Below are 20,606 nucleotides of genomic sequence, written 5' to 3'. Positions count from 1 at the left end.
GCTAGACCCAGCAGGGACCAGGGGAGGCGACGTCCACCCTTCATACAGAGCGGCGGTGGTCAATCCAACGTGACATGCCCCCATATACAGTGCAGGCACGTGCCCCCATATAAACTGCAGTCACATGCCCCCATATATAGTGCAGTCACATGCCCCTCAGTCACAATGCAGTCTCATGCCCCCATATACAGTGCAGTAACATGCCCCCATATACAGTGCAGTCACATGCTCCTCATTCACAGTGCAGTCTCATGCCCCCATATACAGTGTAGTAACATGCCCCCATATACAGTGCAGTAACATGCCCCCATATACAGTGCAGTAACATACCCCCATATACAGTGCAGTCACATGCTCCTCATTCACAATGCAGTCACATGCCCCCCGTATACAGTGCAGGAACATGCCCCCATATACAGTGCAGTCACATGCCCCCATATACAGTGCAGGCACATGCCCCTCAGTCACAGTGCAGGCACATGCCCCTCAGTCACAGTGCAGGCACATGCCCCCATATATAGTGCAGGCACATGCCCCAATACACAGTGCAGGCACATGCTCCTCATTCACAATGCAGTCACATGCCCCCATATACAGTGCAGGCACATGCTCCCATATACAGTGCAGTCACATGCCCCAATATACAGTGCAGTCACATGCTCCCATATACAGTGCAGTAACATGCCCCCATATACAGGGCAGGCACATGCCCCCATATACAGTGCAGTCACATGCTCCTCATTCACAATGCAGTCACATGCCCCCATATACAGTGCAGTCACATGTCCCCATATACAGTTCAGGCACATGCCCCCATATACAGTGCAGGCACATGCTCCTTATTCACAATGCAGTCACATGCCCCCGTATACAGTGCAGTCACATGCCCCCATATACAGTGCAGTCACATGCCCCCATATACAGTGCAGGCACATGCCCCCATATACAGTGCAGGCACATGCCCCCATATACAGTGCAGGCACATGCCCCCATATACAGTGCAGGCACATGCCCCCATATACAGTGCAGTCACATGCCCCCATATACAGTGCAGGCACATGCCCCCATATACAGTGCAGGCACATGCCCCCATATACAGTGCAGGCACATGCCCCATATACAGTGCAGTCACATGCCCCATATACAGTGCAGTCACATGCTCCCATATACAGTGCAGTCACATGCTCCCATATACAGTGCAGTCACATGCCCCCATATACAGGGCAGGCACATGCCCCTCAGTCACAGTGCAGGCACATGCCCCCATATACAGTGCAGGCACATTCCCCCATATACAGTGTAGAACATGCTCTTCATTCACAGTGCAGTCACATGAACCCATATACAGTGCAGTCACATGACCCCATATACAGTGCAGTAACATGATCCCATATACAGTGCAGTCACATGCCCCCATATACAGTGCAGTCACATGCCCCCATATACAGTGCAGGCACATGCTCCTCAGTCACAGTGCAGGCACATGCCCCCATATACAGTGCAGGTACATGCCCCTCAGTCACAGTGCAGGCACATGCCCCCATATACAGTGTAGGCACATGCCCCTCAGTCACAGTGCAGGCACATGCCCCCATATACAGTGCAGGCACATTCCCCCATATACAGTGTAGAACATGCTCTTCATTCACAGTGCAGTCACATGAACCCATATACAGTGCAGTCACATGCCCCCATATACAGTGCAGGCACATGCCCCCATATACAGTGCAGTAACATGATCCCATATACAGTGCAGTAACATACCCCCATATACAGTGCAGTCACATGCCCCCATATACAGTGCAGGCACATGCCCCCATATACAGTGCAGTAACATGATCCCATATACAGTGCAGTCACATGCCCCCATATAAAGTGCAGTCACATGCCCCCATATACAGTGCAGTAACATGATCCCATATACAGTGCAGTAACATACCCCCATATACAGTGCAGTCACATGCCCCCATATACAGTGCAGGCACATGCCCCCATATACAGTGCAGGCACATGCCCCCATATACAGTGCAGTAACATGCCCCCATATACAGTGCAGTCACATGCCCCCATATACAGTGCAGGCACATGCCCCCATATACAGTGCAGTAACATGATCCCATATACAGTGCAGTAACATACCCCCATATACAGTGCAGTCACATGCCCCCATATACAGTGCAGGCACATGCCCCCATATACAGTGCAGTAACATGATCCCATATACAGTGCAGTCACATGCCCCCATATAAAGTGCAGTCACATGCCCCCATATACAGTGCAGGCACATGATCCCATATACAGTGCAGTCACATGCCCCCATATACAGTGCAGGCACATGCCCCCATATACAGTGCAGGTACATGCCCCTCAGTCACAGTGCAGGCACATGCCCCCATATACAGTGTAGGCACATGCCCCTCAGTCACAGTGCAGGTACATGCCCCCATATACAGTGCAGCACATGCCCCATACCTACATGCCCCTTCCCCCATACTTATCTCTCTGGGGCTGCAGTCCTCTCCTCTCCCTGTTCTGTTCTCACTGACATGAATAGAGTCACTGTGTGATGATGCCCCCTGCTGGCCGAACTAATTTTGCCTCTTTGAGGGGCATGGTGTTACCCCAGTTGCCCTCCACTAATCTAAAGTCTTGTGAATAGGTCACATGGAGGGGAAAAACGTAAAACGCTCCTCCACAAATGCCACTCACAGTTTCAAAATTGTCCCCAAACCTCAGAGCAGCGTCACTGCCCGTGCACTGGAGCCGCCATCATTCCCATCTTTTATGTTTCCAGCACTGACATCTTGTATTAAAAGGAGATTCTGCTCATATTGGAACATATTTGTGGGGGAGACGAGACCACTACAATATGAAGGGGTTGTGCTGAATTTAAGTATGAGCTGGCTAACTTTTTTTTTTTATAGAAATAGCGCCACTCCTGTGGCTGTGTTTGGAACTGCAGCTCAGCCTCATGTACTTGTATCTAATTCTGAAGAACTCTGCTCTCAGCTGAGTAGTGAATGCAATAGTGTCCAATGTAACTGGATTCACTTCTCAGCTACAGAGCCACACATTGGGGACCACTGATCCTTACAATACTAATAGTCATGAAGGCGTCTACTTACCCCCCGGGCAGGGGGCTGCAATGGTCCTGCAGTGACCATCTCCTGTTCAGAAACTGCTGTTGTGATATCATCTTTGACGCTGTCAGCCGTCTGTACGCACTCCATCGCCTTAGCAGGTAGTACGTCTTCTCCTCCAGTGGTTTGGTCGTTGCCAGTAGTTTCATTGGCTCGTACTAGTTCTTTATCGAGAACTTTGGTGGAGTCGTCTTCGTGGTGGTTGCTCATAGTTTCCACAGGGTTGACTGTTTCACCTTCAACATTTCTGCTTATGGTCGCATCTTCTTTAAAAGAATCCGCTGACTGTATTGAGTGGGAATTGTGGTGACTGTCATTTGTGCCGATCGTTTCGTGATTTTGGATTTTGTGGCCTGGAGAACCTTCGTCAGAAGATGCTGGAGCTGTTTTATTAACAGGATTAATGGCTTCTAGGTTCAGATTAGAAACTGGTCCAAGTTTGACTTCAAGCTTTGATAAATCAGGTGTTCCTTCTAAGGAATCTTCCATAGGTTCAGTCTTACCATCCCCATGACTAGATATAATGTTGCTTTCTTGTAAGCCCTTTAAACTTGTGATGTCTTCTGCCTGTTCTTGCTTTGTGGATATTTTCTTGGTCAGCGAAAGTGATCTTTCTTCTTGAGGTGTTTCCTCATTCAATATGACCAGAGATTCTTGCACCCGTACGTCCTCTATGGATGTGTTCTTAGACAGCAGTGGTGTTCTAGTTTCCTCTTGAGATGTCTCCTCATTCAATAATGTCAGAGAATGTTCCACCTGTTCTTCCTCCTTGGATGTGTTCTCAGTCAGCGGTGGTGATCCTCTTTCTTCTTCAGATATCTTCATAGGAGAATCTTCTCCAACCTTCTTGAAGGACATGTCATCGTGTTCCTCAGAGGCAACTACAAGGATCTCCTGTTTGGTTGTCTCTTCTCCAAACCCATCGTCTTTGGGTTGACCATCCTGAGGACGTGATGGTGTCAATGTTTCAGAGGTTGTGCCACCTTCGGTAGTTACACCTTCCTGACGTGAACAGAAAGAAATCAGATAGAACAGCTAACTGAACTCTATGCACTTACTGCTATATACTATTACACAATATCACATCAATTATGCCTGCTTAGATTGTTTGGAAGTAGAGTTGCTGTTAATGAAGCCTATGAGCAACGTGTAGTCGAAACAACAAGAAGTTACCCAAATCGCCCTTGATTGGGTACATTGGGTCCCTTACTGTCTAAGAGAGCAACTACCATGGGAGGCACTCATAAAAACTATTCTGCTAATGAGGCCTTGGTTGAACCCTTACCCATGCCATTTTTACTTCCATGTTTTAGTACCCTTATGGTCGAGTTCTTTGGTTAAACTGCTTAGTCACGGTGCCCAATGCTTTGGTTCACCAATCCATTCCTGGTATTGAGTGCCTTAGATGGATCTGATGATTTTTCTCTTTAAGTCTATTTTTGTGATCCTTCGATAGCCACTGCCATCTCCGTCATTGGGGACAACCACTTCTTGTGTCACAAAGGGTAGAGCTATGCATAGGAAGAAGTCCAAATGTGGACAGGTCAGTTAATCTTCTCTGACAGTTGACTCACAATACACAAGTAGGTGGTGGTGACCCACTTAACCCTCGGGCCCCTGTGCAAAGTCTGCACGTAAGTATGTACAGTATAGCACAGCTCTGGTCCATAGGTTTGTCCAGTCTATCCCGGGTCCTCTTTAGTTACTATGCAATGGTACCAGGCAGATCGCACAATCCATAGGGTGACTATACACATCAGACAAATGTTGAATGAACCCACCAATGTCGTGAGGACTGGCCAAGAACCTAATGTGCATGGAAGTGTCAACTTCCCCTGATGACAGATGACGGGGGAACGAGTGGTCAGGCAATATGGCAGATCCTTTATTTTCAAAGGAGAGAAGCCACCGCCGGAAGCATCTGCCAGTGGCTTACACCCCTCTTCCTAATGAGAACATGCATGCTTGGACAACCCAAGTGTGTATGTTTAGAGGGTGGGAGAAAAAGCTGTCGGCCGAATTGCTCCTTTAGTCTGTAATTAGTGCAATATGGTAAAAACAAAGCACCGGTCATGTGACAGCGGCTCCGCGCTCTATAAGGAGTCTACTGTGACCATATCGGTCAGATGTCGGCCAGTTGGAGGGTCAGCCAAGCTGACGATGGCCCCTCTACACTCAGGGCCCGTGTAGCAGCACATTCAGGGATGTATGTGGGAATGAAGTGTATGTGAATGGTGGTGGTGGGTCTGCTTACCCTCTGGGGCTCTATGTAGAACTACAATTGATGACTGGTCTGCCTGTGCGATAACCATAGATGGCAAAGGTCAAAGTGGACCTTCGTTCTAGTGCTGGGTTACACCATACGGGATAGCAAGGACGTGCCCTTTCGTTAGTCAATCAGTAGTAAAATTATTGGGAACGACCAGTTCTTGGACAAACAGAAGCCATTGGTCTGTAAATCAACCACGATTTCAGTTTTTTCTCCTGTGTTCTGGATAAACACGTTCTATAGTCAAGCCAAGGGTGGTGGGTATACAGGGGGCCTGTGTGGACTCTGTTGCCCCCCTACACCATGTCCCAACCCCTCATATTTACACAGACACGATTTCCTCTCTATTTCTCAACCTCCAAAGGGAGACGGCACAATGGTTACGTCCTTGGATGCGGCCCAAGCATTTGACAGTGTAGAATGGAGTTACCTGTGGGCAGTTTGGAAACATCTGGGCTTTGGTCCTTACCACATCGCTTTATCCCGCTCTTATGTCACTCCCCAGTTGCTAAAATTCAAATGAATGGCCAACTCTCTGAGACTTTTCAATTACAGAGGGGCACTAGACTTGCTCCCACATTGGTGTTAGGGTATAAAGTGTGGGGCAGAGGAAAGAAACTTATGAGAATTACGGGATTCACCAAATACACACCACTATGGAGTAATCCCAATTCCGGTGAAGTATCAAAGTTAAAGGGTTTTTCTGATTGGGAGCATAAAGGGATCTGATCGATAGAACAATTATTTACAAACGCTGTCCTTAAAAGTTTTCAACAATTCCAAGAGGAATCCAATTTATCACGTAACATTTTTTTTACCAATACCTACAAATCCGACATGGTCTCTCAGCTCAGCCGGGTCTGATGGATCTTAGCAAACACCATCTTCCCCTAACAGATACTATTGATTCTACACATCATGCAACGGGTTTAATTTCTACCATGTATACGTATGTGCCTATTGTCATCTCATCAGTTAACCCCTTTACCACCTTGGGTTTTTCCGTTTTTGTGTTTTCGTTTTTCACTCCCCTTCTTCCCAGAGCCATAACTTTTTTTTAGTTTTCTATCAATATGGCCGTGTGAGGGCTTGGTTTTTTTTGCGGGACGGGTTGTACTTTTGAATGACACCATTGGTTTTTACCATATAGCGTACTGGAAAACGGGGGAAAAATAACACGTGTGATGAAATTGCAAAGAAAAGTGCAATCGCACAATTGCTTTTGGGGATTTTTTTTCCATGTTCACTAAATGCTATAACTGACCTGCCGCTATGATTCTCCAGGTCATTACCATGTCTGGGTTCTTTTTTATTTAAGTTGTTGAAAAAAAATCCAAAGTTTCTAAAAAAATAAAAAAATGGCGCCATTTTCCGAGACCTGTAGCGTCTTCATTTTTCGTGACCTGGGGACGGGTGAGGGCTTATTTTTTTTGCACGTTGAGCTGACATTTTTATTGATACCATCAATAAATGAATGAATGTTGCGGCGACCAAAAAACGTAACTCTTGTAGATAGAATATTTACCATCCGATCCCTTAATTATTAGTCCTCTTTTTCCCCTTCTACGAATTTTATATTCCGTTATTCTAGAACTGCTCTGAAAATGAAAATGTTCCTCTCCGGGACGTCGGGATTTGGGGTTCGGGAAATGGAGTCGAGATACGGTTTGTGTTTTATGCTATGGAATTATTATGTCATTTATGTTATTTGAAAGATGGAAAATTTGTATTTGGAGTTTTTCAATAAAAAAAAATGATTTGATTTAAAAAACCAGATAAGATTTCCTCCTGGGAGAAGGTTTTGTCCCGTTTCCAGGCTGCGCCGATGCCGCGCTCTCGGATGGAGTCACTTTAACAACTTGGCAGTAATCAGCCGGGGACGGCCCGGGATCTGCTGCTATGCAGCGCATTCCTAAATAGCTTGTGTCTATTTTAGGAAAATGCAGCAAAATCGCCCTTGTCGCAGCTATTTTAATCCAGGAGACGAAAGGCAGATCCTGCTCGTCACTGCCAAACGTCTCCGAAAACATCATCGCCCCATGCTAGAGGGAGCGGGCATCATAATCAATGCGAGCCATGCAGTCATTACACACATAGGGGAACGGGGCACGGCCGCATCATTAAATGATATCAATTAGCATCACACTGCAACGGATCATGCAGCTTACGGAGTTAAAAGGAACCAGGACACGCCATCATCCCATTAGTATTAAACCTTATAAAACTGAACCAACGGGCATGAATTTGGCTGAGAAATAACCACCTGAAAGTTGGTAAGCGTGTACGACCACCTCTACTATAGACGGTGAATGGGGCTGTAGTGAGCGTGTACGACCACCTCTACTATAGACAGTGAATGGGGCGGTATTGAGCGTGTGCGACCACCTCTACTATAGATAGTGAATGGGGCGGTACTGAGCGTGTGCGACCACATCTACTATAGACAGTGAATGGGGTGGTAATGAGCGTGTGCGACCACCTCTACTATAGACAGTGAATGGGGCTGTACTGAGCGTGTGCGACCACCTCTACTATAGACAGTGAATGGGGTGGTAATGAGCGTGTGCGACCACCTCTACTATAGACAGTGAATGGGGCTGTACTGAGCGTGTGCGACCACATCTACTATAGACAGTGAATGGGGTGGTAATGAGCGTGTGCGACCACATCTACTATAGACAGTGAATGGGGCTGTACTGAGCGTGTGCGACCACCTCTACTATAGACGGTGAATGGGGCTGAAGTGAGCGTGTGCGACCACCTCTACTATAGACAGTGAATGGGGCGGTACTGAGCGTGTGCGACCACCTCTACTATAGATAGTGAATGGGGCGGTAATGAGCGTGTGCGACCACCTCTACTACAGACGGTGAATGGGGCTGAAGTGAACGTGTGCGACCACCTCTACTATAGACAGTGAATGGGGCGGTATTGAGCGTGTGCGACCACCTCTACTATAGATAGTGAATGGGGCGGTACTGAGCGTGTGCGACCACATCTACTATAGACAGTGAATGGGGTGGTAATGAGCGTGTGCGACCACCTCTACTATAGACGGTGAATGGGGCTGAAGTGAACGTGTGTGACCACCTCTACTATAAACGGTGAATGGGGCGGTACTGAGCGTGTGCGACCACCTCTACTATAGACAGTGAATGGGGCGGTACTGAGCGTGTGCGACCAACTCTACTATAAACAGTGAATGGGGCGGTACTGAGCGTGTGCGACCACCTCTACTATAGACAGTGAATGGGGCGGTAGTGAGCGTATGCGACCACCTCTACTATAAACAGTGAATGGGGCGGTACTGAGCGTGTGCGACCACCTCTACTATAGACAGTGAATGGGGCGGTAGTGAGCGTGTGCGACCACCTCTACTATAGACAGTGAATGGGGCGGTACTGAGCGTGTGTGACCACCTCTACTATAGACAGTGAATGGGGCGGTAGTGAGCGTGTGCGACCACCTCTACTATAGACAGTGAATGGGGCGGTAGTGAGCGTATGCGACCACCTCTACTATAAACAGTGAATGGGGCGGTACTGAGCGTGTGCGACCACCTCTACTATAGACAGTGAATGGGGCGGTAGTGAGCGTGTGCGACCACCTCTACTATAGACAGTGAATGGGGCGGTACTGAGCGTGTGTGACCACCTCTACTATAGACAGTGAATGGGGCGGTACTGAGCGTGTGCGACCACCTCTACTATAGACAGTGAATGGGGCGGTAGTGAGCGTGTGCGACCACCTCTACTATAGACAGTGAATGGGGCGGTAGTGAGCGTGTGCGACCACCTCTACTATAGACAGTGAATGGGGCGGTACTGAGCGTGTGTGACCACCTCTACTATAGACAGTGGATGGGGCGGTAGTGAGCGTGTGCGACCACTTCTACTATAGACAGTGGATGGGGCGGTAGTGAGCGTGTGCGACCACTTCTACTATAGACAGTGAATGGGGCGGTACTGAGCGTGTGCGACCACCTCTACTATACACAGTGAATGGGGCGGTACTGAGAGTGTGCGACCGTCTCTGCTATAGACAGTGAATGGGGCGGTAGTGAGCGTGCGCGACCACCTCTACTATAGACGGTGAATGGGACTGTAGTGAGCGTGTGCGACCACCTCTACTATAGACGGTGAATGGGGCGGTAGTGAGCGTGTGCGACCACCTCTACTATAGACAGTGAATGGGGCGGTACTGAGCGTGTGTGACCACCTCTACTATAGACAGTGGATGGGGCGGTAGTGAGCGTGTGCGACCACTTCTACTATAGACAGTGAATGGGGCGGTACTGAGCGTGTGCGACCACCTCTACTATACACAGTGAATGGGGCGGTACTGAGCGTGTGCGACCTTCTCTGCTATAGACAGAGAATGGGGCAGTAGTGAGCGTGTACGACCACCTCTACTATACACAGTGAATGGGGCGGTAGTGAGCGTGTGCGACCACCTCTACTATAGACAGTGAATGGGGCGGTAGTGAGCGTGTGCAACCACCTCTACTATACACAGTGAATGGGGCGGTAGTGAGCGTGTGCGACCACCTCTACTATACACAGTGAATGGGGCGGTAGTGAGCGTGTGCGACCACCTCTGCTATACACAGTGAATGGGGCGGTAGTGAGCGTGTGCGACCACCTCTGCTATACACAGTGAATGGGGCGGTAGTGAGCATGTGCGACCACCTCTACTATACACAGTGAATGGGGCGGTAGTGAGCGTGTGCGACCACCTCTACTATACACAGTGATTGGGGCGGTAGTGAGCATGTGCGACCACCTCTACTATACACAGTGAATGGGGCGGTAGTGAGCGTGTGCGACCACCTCTGCTATACACAGTGAATGGGGCGGTAGTGAGCATGTGAGACCACCTCTACTATACACAGTGAATGGGGCGGTAGTGAGCGTGTGCGACCACCTCTACTATAGACAGTGAATGGGGCTGTAGTGAGCGTGTGCGACCACCTCTACTATACACAGTGAATGGGGCGGTAGTGAGCGTGTGCGACCACCTCTCCTTAGACAGTGAATGGGGCGGTAGTGAGCATGTGCGACCACCTCTACTATAGATAGTGAATGGGGCGATACTGAGCGTGTGCGACCACCTTTACTATAGACAGGAAATGGGGCGGTAGTGTGTGTGTCTGCGACCACCTCTACTATAGACAGTGAATGGGGTGGTACTGAGCGTGTGCGACCACCTCTACTATAGACAATGAATGGGGTGGTAGTGAGCATGTAAGACCACCTCTACTATACACAGTGAATGGGGCGGTAGTGAGCGTGTGCGACCACATCTGCTATACACAGTGAATGGGGCGGTAGTGAGCATGTGCGACCACCTCTACTATACACAGTGAATGGGGCGGTAGTGAGCGTGTGCGACCACCTCTACTATAGACAGTGAATGGGGCTGTAGTGAGCGTGTGCGACCACCTCTACTATAGACAGTGAATGGGGCGGTACTGAGCGTGTGCGACCACCTCTACTATACACAGTGAATGGGGCTGTAGTGAGCGTGTGCGACCACATCTGCTATACACAGTGAATGGGGCGGTAGTGAGCATGTGCGACCACCTCTACTATACACAGTGAATGGGGCTGTAGTGAGCGTGTGCGACCACATCTGCTATACACAGTGAATGGGGCGGTAGTGAGCATGTGCGACCACCTCTACTATACACAGTGAATGGGGCGGTAGTGAGCGTGTGCGACCACCTCTCCTTAGACAGTGAATGGGGCGGTAGTGAGCATGTGCGACTACCTCTACTATAGATAGTGAATGGGGCGATACTGAGCGTGTGCGACCACCTTTACTATAGACAGGAAATGGGGCGGTAGTGTGTGTGTCTGCGACCACCTCTACTATAGACAGTGAATGGGGCAGTAGTGAGCGTGTGCGACCACCTCTCCTTAGACAGTGAATGGGGCGGTACTGAGCGTGTCCGACCACCTCTACTATAGACAGTGAATGGGGCAGTAGTGAGCGTGTGTGACCACCTCTACTATAGACAGTGAATGGGGCGGTACTGAGCGTGTGCGACCACTGCTACTATAGACAATGAATGGGGCGGTAGTGAGCGTGTGTGACCATCTCTACTACTGTATAGACAGTGAATGGGGCGGTACTGAGCGTGTGCGACCACCTCTACTATAGACAATGAATGGGGCGGTAGTGAGCATGTGCGACCACTTCTACTACTGTATAGACAGTGAATGGGGCGGTACTGAGCGTGTGCGACCACCTCTACTACTGTATAGACAGTGAATGGGGCGGTAGTGAGCGTGTGCGACCACCTCTACTACTGTATAGACAGTGAATAGGGCGGTAGTGAGCATGTGCGACCACTTCTACTACTGTATAGACAGTGAATGGGGCGGTACTGAGCGTGTGCGACCACCTCTACTACTGTATAGACAGTGAATGGGGTGGTAGTGAGCGTGTGTGACCATCTCTACTACTGTATAGACAGTGAATAGGGCGGTAATGAGCATGTGCGACCACTTCTACTACTGTATAGACAGTGAATGGGGCGGTACTGAGCGTGTGCGACCACCTCTACTACTGTATAGACAGTGAATGGGGTGGTAGTGAGCGTGTGCGACCACCTCTCCGGGACGGTAAAAAGCGCTGATTTTACAGTATAATGTACTGAAAAACGGGAAATAAAAACAATTATTCCACCATCGTTTTGCGGTTATTCTTTTTATGTTGTTCACTTGTCCTAGGGGCCAGTACGGTTATGGTTCATCCCAAATTTGTATTTTTGCTTTTATGCTTTATGTAAAATAAATAAATTGATAAATAAATGATGTAGAGGATAGTTGTTTGGTGTCGCCGCGTTCTCGGGGGGATAACTTTTTGATTTCTTGGTCGATCTCGCTGTATCGTGGTTTTCTTTTAGCGGCACCAGCTGTCGTTTTTATCGCTACCGTTTTGGGAACCGTCTGACTTTCTGATGTATGTTTTTTCCTCAATTTTGGGGGGTGAGAAGTGTTAAACAAAAACCAGCTGAGACTTTGCTATTTCTATTTTTGTTGTTGTTGCGTTTGATGTTTGGGATTATTAATATTCTGATTATCAGTGCAGACAGGATCGTTGTGGCCGTGCAGAAACTAAATGTATTTTTCTTTGAATTACATTTATTTGGAGGACTTTTTAATGATTATTTTTTTCAATCCTTGTACCTGATTTCCACACTCTCGTCGGTCCTCCTGCGAGACTTGAACCTGTGATCGCCTGTCATTAGACATCATCAGCGCTCTCCTATGACGCCCGGCCGCAGGCTTCTCTCGGAAACCATCGGATCCTCTTCATCCGCCATTGTTACTAGTAGCTGTGAAGACCCCGGAGCCCCCTAATAATGGGGGGTGACTCACTGCAGTCGTTTCCAGCCTCCGGTACGATATTCGGAGCGGTGTCCGTGTGTATACCAGGGATGCCGCCTCGGACGGGGTTAATCCTTGAGTGGTTCCGCGCAGATTCATAACTTCGCGGTCGCGGCTTGTAACCCTAAATCTCTCTGACTTCTGCCATACGGATTGATGCTTCGCTCCGGCTCGGTTCTATTATCTGCGCGGCGGCGCTCCAAGTGCTGGGGCTGCAGTTTTGGATTAACCGTGTGATCCCGGGACGGCGGCTCAAGCTTGGGCACTTGGCGTCTGCTGACCAGTATGGCCGCCAATAAAGCCGCGTTCTTCCTCCCCTCCTCCTGTACCTTATTGATCAGGAGCCTAGAAAAGCTGGGTGACAACCAGACCTTCCGAGCCAGAAGACCCCATAAGACTCGTGGACACGTGCCCATCCCCCTTGCCAAAAGCTTCTCGTGACCCCCCAGAGCTCATAAGCTTGGCTTATACTCCAGTCACATACGAAGCTGCATCCACAAATCTGCTGCACTGCACTGTCACAGTTCTACTCTTCCAAGTCTTCAGTGGCTGATAACAGGGAACAGTAGAAAGTGACAATCAGCAGATAGGATAAGAGAAGGTACAGAGCGAGGAGCCGAGGAGGAAAGACTCACCTGCTCTGGGGAGAAGGATTCGGGAAGGGGCCCCTCTGGCACATCCATATCTAGGGGGAAGAAGGAAAGAAACAGTAAGGAGGAGATATAGCAAGTATAAAACACTGCTATGGGGGACCCTGTAGTGATACCGGTTATGGGGAACCCTATAGTGATACTGGTTATGGGGGACCCTGTATGTGTTACTGGTTATGAGGAACCCTATAGTGATACTGGTTATGGGGAACCCTATAGTGATACTGGTTATGGGGAACCCTATAGTGATACTGGTTATGGGGAACCCTATAGTGATACCGGTTATGGGGGACCCTATAGTGATACTGTTTATGAGGAACCCTATAGTGATACCGGTTATGGGGGACCCTGTAGTGATACTGGTTATGGGGAACCCTATAGTGATACTGTTTATGAAGAACCCTATAGTGATACTGGTTATGGGGGACCCTATAGTGATACTGTTTATGGGGGACCCTGTAGGTGTTACTGGTTATGGGGAACCCTGTAGTGATACTGTTTATGAGGAACCCTATAGTGATACTGGTTATGGGGGACCCTGTATGTGTTACTGGTTATGGGGGAATCCTATGTATTTTACTGTTTGAGTTAACCCTGTGTGTGTTACTGGTTATGAGGAACTCTGTGGGTGTTAATTGTTATGGAGGAACCCTGAGGATGTTACTGTTATGGGGGTAACCCCTGGTTCTTACTGTTATGGGGGTAACCCTATGTGTTTACTGGATTTGGGTGAACACAGTGGGTGTTATTGATCTAGGGAATATCCGTGGGTGTTATTAGTTAGGAGGGATCCCTGTGGGGGCTAATAGGTTATGGGGAAACACTTTGGGCCTTTCTGGTTATAGGATACCCTGTAGATGCTACTCATTATGGAGGAACGTTGTGGATGTCACTGGTTATGGGGAAACCATGTGGCTGTTACTTGTTATGGAGGAACACTATGGAGGTTACTGTTATTGGGGAACCTTGTGGTTGTTACTAATAATGAGGTTTCCCTGTGGGTGTTACTTGTTATGGGGAAACTCAGTGGGTGATAATGGAATATGGGGGACCTATTTGTGTTACAGGTTAAGGGGCAACCCTGTGGGTGTTACTAGCCATGGCAAAACTCTGTGGTTGTTACTGGTTATGGGGGAACCCTGTGTGTGTTATTACGGGGGAATGCTGGGTCAGTTTTCCGCCTAAAAATCCAGAGAAAAAACACAGCTATTCTGGCACACGAGGTCGCTCTGACGCCCTCACAGGACCGGCAGTACGTAGCAAACACAAGCCACAGAAAACTCCAATACTGTCAGCCGTCAATCAGCACTCAAGACCCCCCCATGGGAAGAGAGACCCTATGAGGGGACCGGTGAGTGTACAGGGACAAATGGGAACAGAGCCAGGGGGGTTACATCAACATCACGGCTCTGTAGATATTTGGGGGTCTCTATTTATTTTGAGGTCTGGGGTTTCACTGATTTATGGGGACTAGTCTGGGGTGTGTGTTTATTTAGGTGTCAGGTTATTAATTTAGGGGGCTGTAGTCAGGGGCTGCAGTTAGGGGGCTGCAGTTAGGGGGCTGCAGTCAGGGGCTGTAGTTAGGGGGCTGCAGTTAGGGGGCTGTAGTCAGGGGCTGCAGTTAGGGGGCTGCAGTTTGGGCTCTGCGGTATGGGGGATGTAGTCAGGGTCTACAGTTAGGGCTCTGCAGTTAGGGGGCTGTAGTTAGGGGGCTGCAGTTAGAGGGCTGCAGTTAGGGGGCTGCAGTCAGGGGCTGTAGTTTGGGCTCTGCGGTATGGGGGCTGTAGTTAGGGTTCTGCAGTTAGGGGGCTGCAGTTAGGGGGCTGCAGTTAGGGGGCTGCAGTTAGGGGGCTGTAGTTAAGGCTCTGCAGTTAGGGAGCTGTAGTTAGGGCTCTGCAGTATGGGGGCTGTAGTTAGGGCTCTGCAGTATGGGGGCTGTAGTTAGGGGGCTGCAGTCAGGGGCTGTAGTTAGGAGGCTGCAGTAAGGGGGCTGTAGTCTGGGCTCTGCAGTATGGGGGCTGTAGTCTGGGCTCTGCAGTATGGGGGCTGTAGTTAGGGGGCTGCAGTATGGGGGCTGTAGTTAGGGTCTGCAGTTAGGGCTCTGCAGTATGGCACTGTAGTTTGGGCCCTGCAGTTAGGGGGCTGTAGTTAGGGCTCTGCAGTATGGGGGCTGTAGTTAGGGGGCTGCAGTTAGGGGGCTGTAGTCAGGGTCTGCAGTTAGGGCTCTGCAGTATGGCACTGTAGTTTGGGCCCTGCAGTTAGGGGGCTGTAGTTAGGGGGCTGTAGTTTGGGCTCTGCAGTTAGGGGGCTGTAGTTAGGGGGCTGTAGTTAGGGGGCTGCAGTTAGGGGGCTGCAGTTAGGGGGCTGCAGTTAGGGGGCTGCAGTTAGGGGGCTGTAGTTTGGGCTCTGCAGTTAGGGGGCTGTAGTTAAGGCTCTGCAGTTAGGGGGCTGTAGTTAGGGGGCTGCAGTCAGGGGCTGTAGTTAGGGGGCTGCAGTTAGGGGCTGTAGTCAGGGTCTGCAGTTAGGGCTCTGCAGTATGGGGGCTGTAGTTAGGGCTCTGCAGTATGGGGGCTGTAGTTAGGGCTCTGCAGTATGGGGGCTGTAGTTAGGGGGCTGCAGTCAGGGGCTGTAGTTAAGGCTCTGCAGTATGGGCGCTGTAGTTTGGGCTCTGCAGTATGGGGGCTGTAGTTTGGGGGCTGCAGTATGGGGGCTGTAGTTAGGGGGCTGTAGTCAGGGTCTGCAGTTAGGGCTCTGCAGTATGGGCGCTGTAGTTAGGGGGCTGCAGTTAGGGCTCTGCAGTATGGGGGCTGTAGTTAAGGCTCTGCAGTTAGGGGCTGTAGTTTGGGCTCTGCAGTTAGGGGGCTGTAGTTAGGGGGCTGTAGTTAAGGCTCTGCAGTTGGGGGGCTGTAGTTAGGGGGCTGTAGTTAAGGCTCTGCAGTTAGGGGGCTGTAGTTAAGGCTCTGCAGTTAGGGGGCTGTAGTTAGGGGGCTGTAGTTTGGGCTCTGCAGTTAGGGGGCTGTAGTTAGGGGGCTGTAGTTAAGGCTCTGCAGTTGGGGGGCTGTAGTTAAGGCTCTGCAGTTAGGGGGCTGTAGTTAGGGCTCTGCAGTAGAGGGGCTGCAGTTAGGGGGCTGTAGTTTGGGCTCTGCAGTTAGGGGACTGTAGTTAGGGGGCTGTAGTCTGGGCTCTGCAGTATGGGCGCTGTAGTTAGGGCTCTGCAGTATGGGGGCTGCAGTTAGGGGGCTGTAGTAAAGGCTCTGCAGTATGGGGGCTGCAGTTAGGGGGCTGTAGTTAAGGCTCTGAAGTATGGGCGCTGTAGTTAAGGCTCTGAAGTATGGGCACTGTAGTTAGGGCTCTGCAGTATGGGGGCTGCAGTTAGGGGGCTGTAGTTAAGGCTCTGAAGTATGGGGGCTGCAGTTAGGGGGCTGTAGTTAAGGCTCTGAAGTATGGGCGCTGTAGTTAAGGCTCTGAAGTATGGGCTCTGCAGTTAGGGCTCTGCAGTTTGGGCTCTGCAGTTTGGGGGCTGTAGTTTGGGGGCTGTAGTTAGGGCTCTGCAGTATGGGGGCTGTAGTTAGGGGGCTGCAGTTAGGGGGCTGTAGTCAGGGTCTGCAGTTAGGGCTCTGCAGTATGGCGCTGTAGTTTGGGCCCTGCAGTTAGGGGGCTGTAGTTAGGGGGCTGTAGTTTGGGCTCTGCAGTTAGGGGGCTGTAGTTAGGGGGCTGTAGTTTGGGCTCTGCAGTTAGGGGGCTGTAGTTAAGGCTCTGCAGTTAGGGGGCTGTAGTTTGGGCTCTGCAGTTAGGGGGCTGTAGTTAGGGGGCTGTAGTTAAGGCTCTGCAGTTGGGGGGCTGTAGTTAAGGCTCTGCAGTTAGGGGGCTGTAGTTAGGGCTCTGCAGTAGAGGGGCTGCAGTTAGGGGGCTGTAGTTTGGGCTCTGCAGTTAGGGGGCTGTAGTTAGGGGGCTGTAGTTAAGGCTCTGCAGTTAGGGGGCTGTAGTTAGGGCTCTGCAGTGGAGGGGCTGCAGTTATGGGGCTGTAGTCTGGGCTCTGCAGTATGGGCGCTGTAGTTAGGGCTCTGCAGTATGGGGGCTGCAGTTAGGGGGCTGTAGTAAAGGCTCTGCAGTATGGGGGCTGCAGTTAGGGGGCTGTAGTTAAGGCTCTGAAGTATGGGCGCTGTAGTTAAGGCTCTGAAGTATGGGCACTGTAGTTAGGGCTCTGCAGTATGGGGGCTGCAGTTAGGGGGCTGTAGTTAAGGCTCTGCAGTATGGGGGCTGCAGTTAGGGGGCTGTAGTTAAGGCTCTGAAGTATAGGCGCTGTAGTTAAGGCTCTGAAGTATGGGCTCTGCAGTTAGGGCTCTGCAGTTTGGGCTCTGCAGTTTGGGGGCTGTAGTTAGGGCTCTGCAGTATGGGGGCTGTAGTTAGGGGGCTGCAGTTAGGGGGCTGTAGTCAGGGTCTGCAGTTAGGGCTCTGCAGTATGGCGCTGTAGTTTGGGCCCTGCAGTTAGGGGGCTGTAGTTAGGGGGCTGTAGTTTGGGCTCTGCAGTTAGGGGGCTGTAGTTAGGGGGCTGTAGTTTGGGCTCTGCAGTTAGGGGGCTGTAGTTAAGGCTCTGCAGTTAGGGGGCTGTAGTTTGGGCTCTGCAGTTAGGGGGCTGTAGTTAGGGGGCTGTAGTTAAGGCTCTGCAGTTGGGGGGCTGTAGTTAAGGCTCTGCAGTTAGGGGGCTGTAGTTAGGGCTCTGCAGTAGAGGGGCTGCAGTTAGGGGGCTGTAGTTTGGGCTCTGCAGTTAGGGGGCTGTAGTTAGGGGGCTGTAGTTAAGGCTCTGCAGTTAGGGGGCTGTAGTTAGGGCTCTGCAGTAGAGGGGCTGCAGTTATGGGGCTGTAGTCTGGGCTCTGCAGTATGGGCGCTGTAGTTAGGGCTCTGCAGTATGGGGGCTGCAGTTAGGGGGCTGTAGTAAAGGCTCTGCAGTATGGGGGCTGCAGTTAGGGGGCTGTAGTTAAGGCTCTGAAGTATGGGCGCTGTAGTTAAGGCTCTGAAGTATGGGCACTGTAGTTAGGGCTCTGCAGTATGGGGGCTGCAGTTAGGGGGCTGTAGTTAAGGCTCTGCAGTATGGGGGCTGCAGTTAGGGGGCTGTAGTTAAGGCTCTGAAGTATGGGCGCTGTAGTTAAGGCTCTGAAGTATGGGCTCTGCAGTTAGGGCTCTGCAGTTTGGGCTCTGCAGTATGGGGGCTGTAGTTAGGGCTCTGCAGTATGGGGGCTGTAGTTAGGGGGCTGCAGTTAGGGGGCTGTAGTCAGGGTCTGCAGTTAGGGCTCTGCAGTATGGCGCTGTAGTTTGGGCCCTGCAGTTATGGGGCTGTAGTTAGGGGGCTGTAGTTTGGGCTCTGCAGTTAGGGGGCTGTAGTTAGGGGGCTGTAGTTTGGGCTCTGCAGTTAGGGGGCTGTAGTTAGGGGGCTGCAGTTAGGGGGCTGCAGTTAGGGGGCTGCAGTTAGGGGGCTGCAGTTAGGGGGCTGCAGTTAGGGGGCTGCAGTTTGGGCTCTGCAGTTAGGGGGCTGTAGTTAAGGCTCTGCAGTTAGGGAGTTGTAGTTAGGGGGCTGCAGTCAGGGGCTGTAGTTAGGGGGCTGCAGTTAGGGGCTGTAGTCAGGGTCTGCAGTTAGGGCTCTGCAGTATGGGGGCTGTAGTTAGGGCTCTGCAGTATAGGGGGCTGTAGTTAGAGGGCTGCAGTCAGGGGCTGTAGTTAGGGCTCTGCAGTATGGGCGCTGTAGTTTGGGCTCTGCAGTATGGGGGCTGTAGTTAGGGCTCTGCAGTATGGGGGCTGTAGTTTGGGCTCTGCAGTATGGGCGCTGTAGTTAGGGGGCTGCAGTTAGGGCTCTGCAGTATGGGGGCTGTAGTTAAGGCTCTGCAGTTAGGGGCTGTAGTTTGGGCTCTGCAGTTAGGGGGCTGTAGTTAGGGGGCTGTAGTTAAGGCTCTGCAGTTGGGGGGCTGTAGTTAGGGGGCTGTAGTTAAGGCTCTGTAGTTAGGGGGCTGTAGTTAAGGCTCTGCAGTTAGGGGGCTGTAGTTAGGGGGCTGTAGTTTGGGCTCTGCAGTTAGGGGGCTGTAGTTAGGGGGCTGTAGTTAAGGCTCTGCAGTTGGGGGGCTGTAGTTAAGGCTCTGCAGTTAGGGGGCTGTAGTTAGGGGGCTGTAGTTTGGGCTCTGCAGTTAGGGGGCTGTAGTTAGGGGGCTGTAGTTAAGGCTCTGCAGTTAGGGGGCTGTAGTTAGGGCTCTGCAGTAGAGGGGCTGCAGTTATGGGGCTGTAGTCTGGGCTCTGCAGTATGGGCGCTGTAGTTAGGGCTCTGCAGTATGGGGGCTGCAGTGAGGGGGCTGTAGTTAAGGCTCTGCAGTATGGGGGCTGCAGTTAGGGGGCTGTAGTTAAGGCTCTGAAGTATGGGCGCTGTAGTTAAGGCTCTGAAGTATGGGCACTGTAGTTAGGGCTCTGCAGTATGGGGGCTGCAGTTAGGGGGCTGTAGTTAAGGCTCTGAAGTATGGGCGCTGTAGTTAAGGCTCTGAAGTATGGGCACTGGAGTTAGGGCTCTGCAGTATGGGGGCTGCAGTTAGGGGGCTGTAGTTAAGGCTCTGCAGTATGGGGGCTGCAGTTAGGGGGCTGTAGTTAAGGCTCTGAAGTATGGGCGCTGTAGTTAAGGCTCTGAAGTATGGGCACTGTAGTTAGGGCTCTGCAGTATGGGGGCTGCAGTTAGGGGGCTGTAGTTATGGCTCTGAAGTATGGGCGCTGTAGTTAAGGCTCTGAAGTATGGGCACTGTAGTTAGGGCTCTGCAGTATGGGGGCTGCAGTTAGGGGGCTGTAGTTAAGGCTCTGCAGTATGGGGGCTGCAGTTAGGGGGCTGTAGTTAAGGCTCTGAAGTATGGGCGCTGTAGTTAAGGCTCTGAAGTATGGGCTCTGCAGTTAGGGCTCTGCAGTTTGTGCTCTGCAGTATGGGCGCTGTAGTTAAGGCTCTGCAGTTAGGGGGCTGTAGTTACAGTAGGGCTCTGCGTATGGGGGCTGTAGCTAGGGCTCTGCAGTATGGGGGCTGCAGTTAGGGGGCTGCAGTTAGGGGGCTGCAGTATGGGAGCTGTAGTTAGGGGGCTGCAGTCAGGGGCTGTAGTTAGGGGGCTGCAGTTAGGGGCTGTAGTTAGGGGGC

General features: G+C 51.0%; 1 protein-coding gene across 2 annotated transcripts in view; it reads right to left on the bottom strand.

Moving 5' to 3' along the window:
- The window catches only part of TEX55 (testis expressed 55), a 77,391-nt gene that overhangs the window by 49,855 nt on the left and 6,930 nt on the right, over positions 1–20,606 (bottom strand). For both annotated transcript variants that reach the window (XM_073577090.1, XM_073577089.1), the window contains exons 2-3: positions 13,439–13,488; positions 3,126–4,142 (exon numbers count right to left, since the gene is read on the bottom strand). In XM_073577090.1, coding sequence (XP_073433191.1) covers positions 3,126–4,142; positions 13,439–13,486 — 1,065 coding nt within the window. In that variant the 5' untranslated portion in view covers positions 13,487–13,488. The remainder of the gene's footprint in view (positions 1–3,125; positions 4,143–13,438; positions 13,489–20,606) is intronic.

The sequence above is a fragment of the Dendrobates tinctorius genome, unplaced genomic scaffold (genome assembly GCF_039654945.1).
Source record: "Dendrobates tinctorius isolate UK_male_01 unplaced genomic scaffold, ASM3965494v1 ptg000054l, whole genome shotgun sequence".
In the NCBI taxonomy this organism is placed as follows: Eukaryota; Metazoa; Chordata; class Amphibia; order Anura; family Dendrobatidae; genus Dendrobates; species Dendrobates tinctorius.
The sequence above is the reverse complement of the archived record's forward strand: the minus strand, read 5'-3'. Positions and strand labels throughout refer to the sequence as shown.